The sequence below is a fragment of the Pogonomyrmex barbatus genome, unplaced genomic scaffold (assembly GCF_055798465.1).
Source record: "Pogonomyrmex barbatus isolate J1 unplaced genomic scaffold, ASM5579846v1 scaffold11, whole genome shotgun sequence".
NCBI lineage: Eukaryota > Metazoa > Arthropoda > Insecta > Hymenoptera > Formicidae > Pogonomyrmex > Pogonomyrmex barbatus.
The window spans coordinates 6,904,619-6,916,010 of record NW_028297107.1 but is presented as its reverse complement, the minus strand read 5'-3'; the positions used below and the strand labels follow the sequence as shown (position 1 = coordinate 6,916,010).

The following is an 11,392-nucleotide window of genomic DNA, read 5'->3' as shown; positions in this document are numbered from 1 at the left end:
AAATATATGAAGAGATATCGGTATTAATGTAATTCGTCGTAATATTAGCGATTCCTCGCCGTTTGTATAGACGATCTAGCCAACCGAAGAATTATAAATGTAATTTAAGTTTAATGATAATAATGATAAACGATGCATACTTCCATCATCGGGATATTTTTTAGCAAGGGATGACTCATTGATATCTTGGTCTCGGAATTAAGATACGCATCGAAAAGCATCGAAAATTGAAAACTGAAACCCTATACACACACACACACACACACACACACACACACACAATTTGGTTATTTGTTATGCGGACGTTGATAATTAGTATATTGTTCTTGCAGTATGGAATACGATTCGATTTGACAATCGTGATATAATATACACATGTTTGCGAATTATTATTATCGTAGTCTCTACATGACACGATTCGATTCCTTCGTGTCTTCCAAGTTAACGTGTAACAGAAGTTCGCGTAGCACAATTAACGATAGTTGCTTTTGTTCTTTCAGTATTTTTGCTAATTTTTTAGGGCTCAAATGATTTATCTATCTGAAAGAAATTTGACGTATGTTGAGTATTCAAATGATACGATTCGCAAGTTGTTCTATGAAAGTATCGACAAAAATCATTAACGAATTTCACACGATTTCGTTCGTTATTTATTGCTCTCTTTTACAACTTACTAAGGTCGTTGATTTTGAATCATCAATTTCAAAGTGGTAAAGCACTAGATTCAAAATGTGCAACAAGTGTATCATAATTTTACTCACAATTATAATTTAAAATTAATTAATTGATGACATAATGTATTTTGGTGCCTTAATACAGACTAGACATACGAGCCCTATCAATTATATAATTGTTTGCTATGGTACAACTTTTGTTTCACTAAACGTTAATCTATATGCGTGATTACGTTGCGTCCATTGCATCCTTTTGAATGAAGTTGAGGTTTAACGTTTCAACGGAATAATAAGTACCGTCATTTGAAGAATGAGCGTCATTTCATTTTATATCGCGAAAGTTTGAGAAAAGGATTAAAGTGTGGATTAATTCCAATAATGTTCGACATGTGAGAATGCTTGTCACCTCAGTTCACCACCGACGGTAAAATGCCATAAAAAAATTTCAAAAAACCAATTTGTATAAAGTCAGTATATAAACGAGACGTGAAATAAACAAGGGAAATGAATATAGCCGGGCGTAACGATTTGATTGGTTACGATAAAATAACATCAGATGGAAAATCAATTTAAGGAAAAACGGAGTTGGCTACGATGTAATCGATAGAAAAATCGTAAGAGAAAAAACAAAAGATGTTATATAAAGAGTAATTTAGGTACTGCAGGGTATCAAGCCCTTGAAGATGCTTAGGATAATGTTATATTATAATAAAAACAAATTGTCCTTTTGAATGAAAAAAAGGAATAAATATTTAAAATACATTGTATCGCGCATTATTTTGTTCCTTTCAAAGTTAAGTCTTTTCCCACTGCTATATCCTTTTTTGTAGCTATTACGTATATTTATATATATTACAGTTTTGTGTATATGTACGCGCGCACATATATACACAAAGTATAACAAGAAACATATATTAATTTGGCAAGATTAATAGTGTTCAGATATATATAATGCGATTTTATTTTGCAACTAGTACATTTTTTACGATCATTCACATTAATTGGAAAGACATTCTTGAGGAATCACTTGTAAATGTTTCAATACTTTATTACTACGATGATTCATAACCGAATTGATGAACATTCATCTTTTATTAGCCAAACTTTATGAATATCTTTGACTCTACGAATATCTTTGATAATCTATTGACGAAAGAAAAAGTTTGTACAAATGATAACGCTACTCTTCTATCGTTAAAAACATGCTTCTTAATGTTACAAATTAATGAATGAAGAAAGAGATTGCAAGTTAACCGCATTCTTAATTCCAACGTTTAGAAGAGATAGCGCGAAGGGGAGAGGGACAGTTTCTAGTATTGTACATGCTTTATTATACATTTCAGACGCATTTCTCGATTCAACACGCGATTTCGTACGCTGATATAATCTGAAATAGCGCCAGTGTTTTTTACGTCAGTTCTATACAATTTTACTGCTATTCTCGCACTAAGGATTTAATTGAATTATTCTGATAAACATTTATTGAATAGACATGTTGTAATTATCGCGTTGGGTATTATGTGATTACCAATATAATAAAGATACACTACCATTCGTGAGTTCGTGAATAAATATTTAAAGATAAATATGTATATATGTATAGTAAAGATGACGAAAAAGTTTTATATTCCGTGCTAATTGATGATGTGAAAAAAAATACATCTGTAATTGTAATATTTCAATGGAAAGTTTCTCTCATCGCCAACGGTCTGTTCGCGAACTTACGAACGGTACCGTATACATTGCCAACAAAATAATTGCCAAAATGTTTGTATTGATAATCTATAAACGTATAATTTACAACATAATTTGCTGAAAGTATGGTAATGCTGGAGATATACGAATCATATTTCTTTCTTGGAATGGATTACAAGTTAATAAAAATAAATAATTTTATCAATTTGTCACAAAAAAATACAACAAAATTAATTAACATCATGAATCTCGAAAATTGTCAATACAATCATTGATTATAAATAGTCAAATATGATTAATACTAAATCATGAAAAGATAATATTTAAAAGGGAAAAGTCTTTCGTAAACACACAGATAGTTTCTTTCTTAACTTGATTATTTACCATAAGCTTAAATAGTATGAAGTACAATATTTAGCATAAATATTATACCCGATTGTTCTTATTCAATTTACCATTATATACATTATAAAAGTAGCAAAATAACTTAATCAAGGCTCAGCATGTTCCACAATAGAAGGCCAGGGTCTTTGAATAAACCATCTTCATGTGCGAAAATTTATATGCAAAATTATCATAAACTCTTCTAAAAGTACAATTAATAATTTATCTCAATTTACAATATTATATATGATACAACATATTATAATCTATATAGGCAGTGCGCGCAAAGATTAATAAAAAAACTCAATATCACAAAGAATTTAGAAATAAAACTATTAAGTCGGCGTCACGACGATTAATGAAGCTCCATTTATATTAATATTAAAAAAAAAAACAAACCCTCATCGCGGCATTTTATATATATATATATATATATATATATATATATATATATATATATATATATATATATATAATGTGTGTGTGTGTGTGTGTGTGTGTATATGTGTGTATATGCACATATATGCCTCTATTTAGAAAAATTAATAAAGTTACAATATCTAGAAAGACCCAGAATTGTGATTTATGAGAATATTTGTATATTGCATTCGTATGCACTTAAATATATATCAAAGTGCCGCAAAAATATCAAGTTTATCGTCGTAGTAACATCACAGCTTTCGAATGCTGCTTAACATCACACATTTTCTTATTATTATTATAAATTATAGATAATGCGAATCTCAAAATGGTAAATTTCCACGTCATGTCGCGAAGCACAAGCATGTCGGAGTTGCATTTATCTTTTACATTTTATCTATTATTGAATATCTGTTTAACAAATGTATGGTACTCTAATTATAGATGGACAGATCTATCATTTAATAGCTATCAATTTCACCTGCAAATAACATTTTCTATTTCTTCAGTGTATATATAAAACTCATTAATTAATACACTATGCAATAATTTTGCATAATGAAACTTGTTACGCTACTAAATTACAGAGACGTTATCTTAGCTTTGTGATGAACGTAATTAATTTCGAATGATCAATAAATTTGCATTATATTGTAGTTGCAGCTTATTATAATATAGTTCTGTGTTGAATACATTAATTTATTATATATGTATAATTCTACTTTTGAGCATCGGAAGCAATAAGGTAAATGCCATAAAAATGTATTCATACATTTGTGCATGTGTATGCAGATTTAATCTTTTTTCATGTAAACAATAACAATGTCCGTCGAGCTTATGCATAATTCTTATACTAGATAAATACTTAGGATTTTATATAGCACAGATTAGATTCTCAGTTCGTTGTCTTATAAAATTTTGTTATTTTGTAACAGAATTTCTGTTTCTATCATTTTTCTTTTTCTTTGCATGTGATTGCATGCATCATAATGATATAATTTCTTATAACGCATTAATGTATCAATAAGTAAATAACGAATTGGTTTCGAAATGGTCAAACGTAACAAGATCGATATTCGCACTTGAAGATATACCTATTAGTGCAATTTTGAAAATCGACACGTACAGATAATTATTATTTTCACTTGATTTTACCTTTGTTGCAGAAATATGTGTTTACATACGTGCATTCCACTATTTTGCATGACAAATATATAACAATTACATAACTATGTCTTCTTCTCTTGTACATGTCATTGATATATCTTATTTCTTATTATCTTATTGGACGTGCATTGTTCTGTTCGCAAATGTAGTCTTCCTATTGTTGCAAACACGAGTCGGGTGATGTTATGTATTGTACTATATTAACTCGTTTGTGACAATTTTTAAATGACAATAACTGAATATTTACAACTTATATGAAAATATTCCTTCCAATTGTGAACTCTGCGTTTAATTATACTTTTTTAAATGCACATCTTTATAGTGTCTAATACATTAACTGTGGTAATATTTTGTGGTAATCTTTTCAATTGATATTATAAATGTAAATTATCGTAACACAGTAATATAGATTTCAAATACCAGCTATTAAGGGAATTATGAATCGTAAGAATAACAAATATAGAACTAAATATAAATAACATAAAGACGCATTTTTCTTTAATATCGAACTGATAACGTTAAAGCTGAGTTGAACTGTAAATTGTACCTAAATATTCGATTACTCATATAGCATATGGAGCACATGGAATATTATGTTTCATAAAATCAACGTATTCGTAAGAAACGTATTCGTAAGATACATTTGACATTAAGTCATTCCCAAGTTTCATTCATCACGAGATTACAAGATTGCTTTAATGTCAAAGTACAATGAGAATCAGATAACAAAGTTTAATGTGAAATGTGACAATAATGATATCAATATCAATATATCGATTTCTCATTGTCTATTGTTTAACTGTTCCATATTGCCGTCTTTTCCGTAAACATCAATATTGTTCGTAAGATGGAATAAAAATACAAGAATTATACTATCGTGTAAACATTCGGTATTGTATGATTCTTTATTTAGCTACGAATGTTTGTCTGGAACGCTTCCAGGCTCGTTTTGCAGATTAAATTTAATCGAAATGTGATTGTTCCTGAAACCTCTTATCCGAGCGGCTCATCCCAAATCAAAGACTCACATCTCCGTAGTCGAAGTTCCATTTTTCATAGGCAGCTAAACTTGCCGGTGAAACGGATCTGCGAATTCTCTTTAGGGAATCACGGAAATCTCGCATTGTGATGTTACGAACGGAATTGAGATCCAATTCTTTCACCTGATCTGGATTCAGTTCTGAGAAGGATATGATATGTTTTAAATTATACAGACAAAATTTAGATCCCCTTTCTTTTTCAAACACTTTGATTTAATACAATATAAAAATTTGATAAAACTTTCTTCACATTCTTGTTAAATTTGATTCTCGTCTCATTTATGCGATAAATTTATTACTGGATAGCACATACATTAAATATGTTGAGATGTATGTGTAATATAAATGTTATAAAATGAGTGTCCAAATACATATCATCACTCATAATATATAATTAGAAATGAATATAAGAATTAAGAATTAAGAAGAATCTTACAAATGATTCAATGTTACCTCTGATAGGCCCAAGTGCCGCATCTTTAGCTAATCCAGTCAAATCGCTTCCTGAATATCCTTCCGTCAGAACTGCCATCTCATTCAATTCTTCGGGCGTCAATGGATCGTTGTGTTTGGCTAAGAGTCTTTGGAGCAGCATAATTCTTGTCTGCAGATCAGGCAATGTGACATACACGCGTTTAGTAAATCGCCTTAATGCAGCCTCATCTAATTCCTGCGGTCTATTTGTTGCAGCCATAACGAGCACTCTCTCTTCCGGATTGCATGGCAAACCATCAAATTCGACTAGAAATTCCGTTTTTAATCTCCTGAAATACATATTAACATCATGTTCCGATACATGTATTTCTCATATCAAGATATATTATTTGCAAATATAAGCAGACCGAAAATATACCTCGAAGCTTCGTGTTCGTTATCTTTTCGTTCGCTCAACAATGAATCTACCTCGTCGATAAAAATAACAGAGGGCTGCAACTCTCGCGCGATTGCAAACAGAGCCCGCACTAATTTCTCACCCTCTCCGACATACTTGGACGTGAGACTAGCAGCAGAGATTGAAAAAAATGTTGCGTTGCATTGAGTCGCAACGGCACGCGCCAGCAATGTTTTTCCGTTTCCCGGTGGCCCGAATAACAACAATCCTCTCGCGGGTGTTCGTAAACCGGTAAATAACTCGGGTCTTAACGACGGTAGGATTACCATCTCTTGTAAAGCCTGCTTCGCAGTCTGAAAATAGCCGGTATCTCACAGAATGATGTTAATTTAGCGGGATAGGGAAAGACTATGTTCCTCATAATCGATACCAAGCAATGATAATGATAGCAATTGAGTCACAACAAAATAATTGTACCTCTTGACCAGCGATATCTTCCCATTGCACTGGTGCGCCTCCTTCCAAGATCTCGTCGAGAATCACTTGCGCCAGTTTGGGATCCACGCCCTTTAAAATGGGTATTTTTCTGGTTGGCGTACTTCTGTTACTGCTCGAAGTGGTCGGTGTTCCTGGACGTCTTATAGGTGAACCGTTGCCTGGTACAGATAGCTGTCTTTTCACAGAGGGTGGGGTAGAGGACGGTTTGATAGGCATGGTCCTGTGGCAAGGTTGAATAGGGGTCGATCTGCCCATGCTCCGAGGCAACGTCTGGCTCTTACTTAAAGGTGTTCCTGTCGTTCGTTTCCCAGGAACCGACAGTTTCCTACCGGATGCTGAAATAATGCCTGCACTTACAAATAAAGCTTACAATGGATGATAATTTAATAGTATATAACTCAAGGATGGAAAAAATTGCTACTGATAGTTGATACTAAATGCAAATCCTATAGTCGAGATCAATTAAATAAGAAGAGGTTTATTGCAAGAATGGTAAAAATAAGAAAGATACATTTACAGTCAAGATATACTGTGAACATTATTACTTCTATCGTTTCATTTGCTATTTGATAATAGTAGGAGCATATCAGGAGACACAGTAGTCTATTAGAAACATGATTTTATCATGGCAATAAATACTAATAATTACTAATGAAATAATTAGTATAAATATAAGAATCAATTTTTTTTTGCATGGAATTAATGCAACATATTTTAAGACAAAATACCTCCTACTATTTGCACATAAAATTACAATTATGTTACACATATTGTGTTGTGTTCGGTCAAAAGCAGAATTGTAATTTAATAAATTGCAATATAAAATTCAATGCGATAAAATATATCAATCACAATATTTATCGATAGGGATATAAATAAATTAGCAAAAAAATTTACAAAGAATACGTACATATTGACAACGTCTTTATATAAAAAAAAAAAAAATTGAATTATTTATGAAAATATAGCGATCTCTCTTTTGTCGATTCGAAGGGTCGAAGAAAAATATAAAAAGGAATGATGGAGAAAAAGGAGAAGGGAGACAGAAGAAAAAAAGGAGAGAGAAGGGAAGGGAGAGAAAAGAAGCGAGAGAGAGAGAGAATCACGCACTATGACACAAATATCAATTCTATTAAAAAATTATAAAACATTTTCAAATGTATCGTGAGGATGCCGATCACATAATTTCATTGATCTGTCTTGCCATATACTTGACAAATAATTCTAGACTTTTCAAATTTAATTGTAAAGTGCTGAAATAAAAAGTTTTATCACGCGCGTACGTAGTGAGCAAAACATGACAATTTCTAAAAATTTACAGAAAAAAGACAACGCAAAGAAGCGACTATGATGCAACATATAGATTGTGTATGTGTGTGTGTGTGTGTGTGTGTGTGTGTGTGTAAATACACACACGTCTCATTACTTTAATTATGTTAAACGAATGATACGCATAGGATCACAAGCAAATAAAAACAAGCATCTCTTTTTAATGGATAATGACTACATAGCATTACATTATTCACTTGCATTCGATTCTCTTTTACACTTAAGCCCAAAATCTCAGACGAACAATACCTTCAGTAGTATGAGCGAAACAGTTTTTTGGTGAACGTGGCCTTAACTTGGGAATCTGGGTACATATAGTCTGCCCGGCATTAACCGCCGTGTGCATATTGTTTGTGTTCTTATTGTGATTAATGTTGGGTGAAGTTCGAATAGTTTGAAAAGTATGTGTGTTGCGGCGAGCCCTCAGATGCTTTCCCGGATGTTCGCCGTCCGTTTTATTTCCAGATGCGCGATTGTTGAGATTATTGTTGATACCCAGCTTTCTCAGCTCACGCACACTCACTACAAAAAGGAAAAAAACATTCTCTGCCATGCTGCAGTAAGGCTATAGACAGCTAATAAGGAAACGAGGCTAACCTTTCGGTCATACCGAAATTGTACAGACCTTTGCGAAGATGTACTAATATCGCTAGACATCTTAGAGCAAACGCGCGTTTCGATTGCTTTCGGAGTGCTGCCGCATGAGATTGGGCTCTTAATCAGTATTTTACCGAAATAGATTTGCACATTATTCTATACTTTTGAATATCCGCAAAGAAATGCAAAATAAAGATTGACTTGTGCTCAAGATAAACCATCTAAAAAATTGTAACGCGGGCATGCGTACATACATACATCCACGCGCACACACGCTCGCACGCACGCGCGTATTCTTGGAATTAAAACAAATTACACATGAGCATGCTGAAAACACTGATAGTTTTTCTTTCGCCATTCCAAGATTTCCAAGATTTACCTGCAGATATTGTTGCAAATTCAAAGTGGCTGTGAAATAAATAACTGTATAGATATAATCAATTTGATTGGCAAAAAATCAATTATAAGTCTGTGTCAGGTAAATAAGCTTGGAATAGCTTAAGAAATGCCAATGTGGAGGACAGATGTAACGAGCATACTAACCAAGGAAATCGAGTCTGTCTTTTGCCATTGCTAAATTTGTACACATCTTGTCATGAAGTCTTTGTGCGTGCTCCCATACTTCACCATGTCCACCAGTGCATTCCACAGCTATCCCCTTTTCCAATTCTCCAATTCCTTTCTTGTACAATTCTATTGCCATCTCTTTCTGTCCTGTTTGAAATTAATGAAATATGATATAAATCAATAAAAGAAGATAAATATATCATTTCAGGTATAATTATAAAATAACTTGTCATTGACATAACAGTCACTATTGTTATATCTATATTTTCCTTAATTAATTTAAATCTTTAATTTCTTTAATTGATATCGATAAGCTACATACCTTCGTTATCCTCATCAATCTTGAGTGCTTTGCTAATAAACTCGAATGCTCTGCGATGATGGTGTTTTTGTTTAGCTAGCAATGGATCTCCAGGACCTGGCCCAATAGGCCGCCTAGGCATTTGTGACATAACTTCTCCTTCTATCCGACTACCATTAATCAAATGGCTATCCGTTGGCTTTTGTCCAACGACAATCTCCAATTGACAAGTTTGTTTGGACGCCTGTCTGCGCTGGATCAACTGAGACGTGGACGTATACAGATATTTGAATACCACAAACAGCTGATACAGCAGAGTTCGCAGCACATTGAATAGTAGTATCAGCGGAAAGGAGACGATGTAGAGATTACGTTTGTGTACTGACGGCTGCGATCCGTCTGGGAAACGATGATGACCGTGATGATAATGATTATGCCGGTGACCAGCGCAGCTGATGGTCGTTGTAGTCTTATCGCTGCTCTCGTTTTTGGTCACGCATAACTTTTTCGGTGACTTTGTGCCGAATTTACGTGTTGGACGCGCACCATCGCTGCAAGACATCTCCTAAGAATGTGACACGCTATGTTTGTGAAACTATGTTGCTTGTGCTTGTTCTCACGATGGTGAGAACATTGAACTGTGCCGACATCCCTGACGTGCGACGATCGACGAACAGCTGTTGAGACGATCTACATTGTCTACGCAGTCGGCGTAGCCATTACTCGAATTAGTTCGAATGCCAGTGTGATTACAAGAGCGAGAAACGTAAGAAAAGGCAAGGATGCTGCGAAGGACCGCGTTGTGAGATTCGGGACACTTTCTGAGAGAAGAGCTGACGAAACAGGGATAAGGCTGAATATATTTCACGTTCTTCTCATCGTGAAGCGGCAACCGATCAAGGGATGACGCAGACCTTCGTTGCCTTCGTTCAACTTGAGCATCGCTTGTTTTCATTAGTGTTAATACGCTCCCCGATTGCTCTCGATGCTCCCGCGGCGCGATTTAATTCTTCAACTGATTCGATACGATTGGGCTGCGTTCCGATATTCACTGCCAGTACTGAAAATATATACTTCAGGTTACGTATATTATAGATTTTTCAGTACTGACAGTGAATATCGGAACACAACCTGATGATACGATTAGTACTATGAGGTTTGTTCTTTTCTTCTGTGCTGGGACTACACTAGTGGAACTGCACTGGAATTAGTGAGGACAGCAAGTTTGTTTTTTATTTCTAAACTTCCTGAACTAGTGCAAGAAGTGTACACGCACCGGCAGGAATGGTGTCCTGCGCTCAGCGCGCGGCTGCATATACACGAAGCATGTACGTTCATTTCTCCGCGGAGCGCGAAGGAGATCGCGGAGCGGGGGGAAAAATAGTGGGGGCAATTTGATGTTCCCATCCTTAACGCAAGACGCGCGATCGAGAGAGAAAGCATAATCGGACGTGATATCGAATTTCGGTGTCCCACCGCTGTCTCGCAAACTCGACACTAGTGCGAGTGAGAGACCGCAATGTCTCTACACATCGCGCTTTGTTTACGTCCGTGCTTCGCGGAGCGTATAGGAGACGCGGAGCGAAGGGAAAAAAGAGTGGGGGCAATTCGATGTTGCATCCTTAACGCAAGACGCACGATCGAGAGAGAAAGCATAATCAGACGTAATTGCGATGGGACCGAATTTCGGTGTCCCATCGCTGTCTCGCACACTCGACACTAGTGCGAGTGAGAGACCACGGTGTCTCTATACGTCACGTTTTTCTTTCTTCCATCTCGTTCTGATTAATTATTGATTATTTAATGATTATTTATTTATTTAATTGATTGTTTTAATGATTATTAATTGTTTAATTATCGCATAATAATTCTTTTATTATATATTTTA

At 34.5% G+C, this 11,392-nt stretch overlaps 1 protein-coding gene across 3 annotated transcripts; it reads right to left on the bottom strand.

The window, feature by feature from the left end:
* Positions 1-1,617: 1,617 nt before the first annotated feature.
* Positions 1,618-10,788, bottom strand: spas (spastin). 3 transcript variants are annotated; one of them, XM_025218103.2, is made up of 8 exons: positions 10,636-10,788; positions 9,526-10,564; positions 9,180-9,350; positions 8,289-8,561; positions 6,690-7,045; positions 6,234-6,565; positions 5,834-6,144; positions 1,618-5,520 (listed from the first exon to the last, which is right to left on the bottom strand). In XM_025218103.2, the coding sequence occupies exons 2-8, from the start codon at positions 10,064-10,066 to the stop codon at positions 5,357-5,359; spliced, it is 2,148 nt and encodes a 715-aa protein (XP_025073888.1). In that variant the 5' UTR covers positions 10,067-10,564; positions 10,636-10,788; the 3' UTR covers positions 1,618-5,356. The 3 variants fall into 3 exon arrangements, with proteins under 3 accessions (XP_025073888.1, XP_088926974.1, XP_088926975.1); XM_089070848.1 differs by lacking the exon at positions 8,289-8,561 and having other exon boundaries at positions 6,690-7,057; XM_089070849.1 differs by lacking the exon at positions 8,289-8,561 and having other exon boundaries at positions 10,636-10,786.
* Positions 10,789-11,392: the final 604 nt, after the last annotated feature.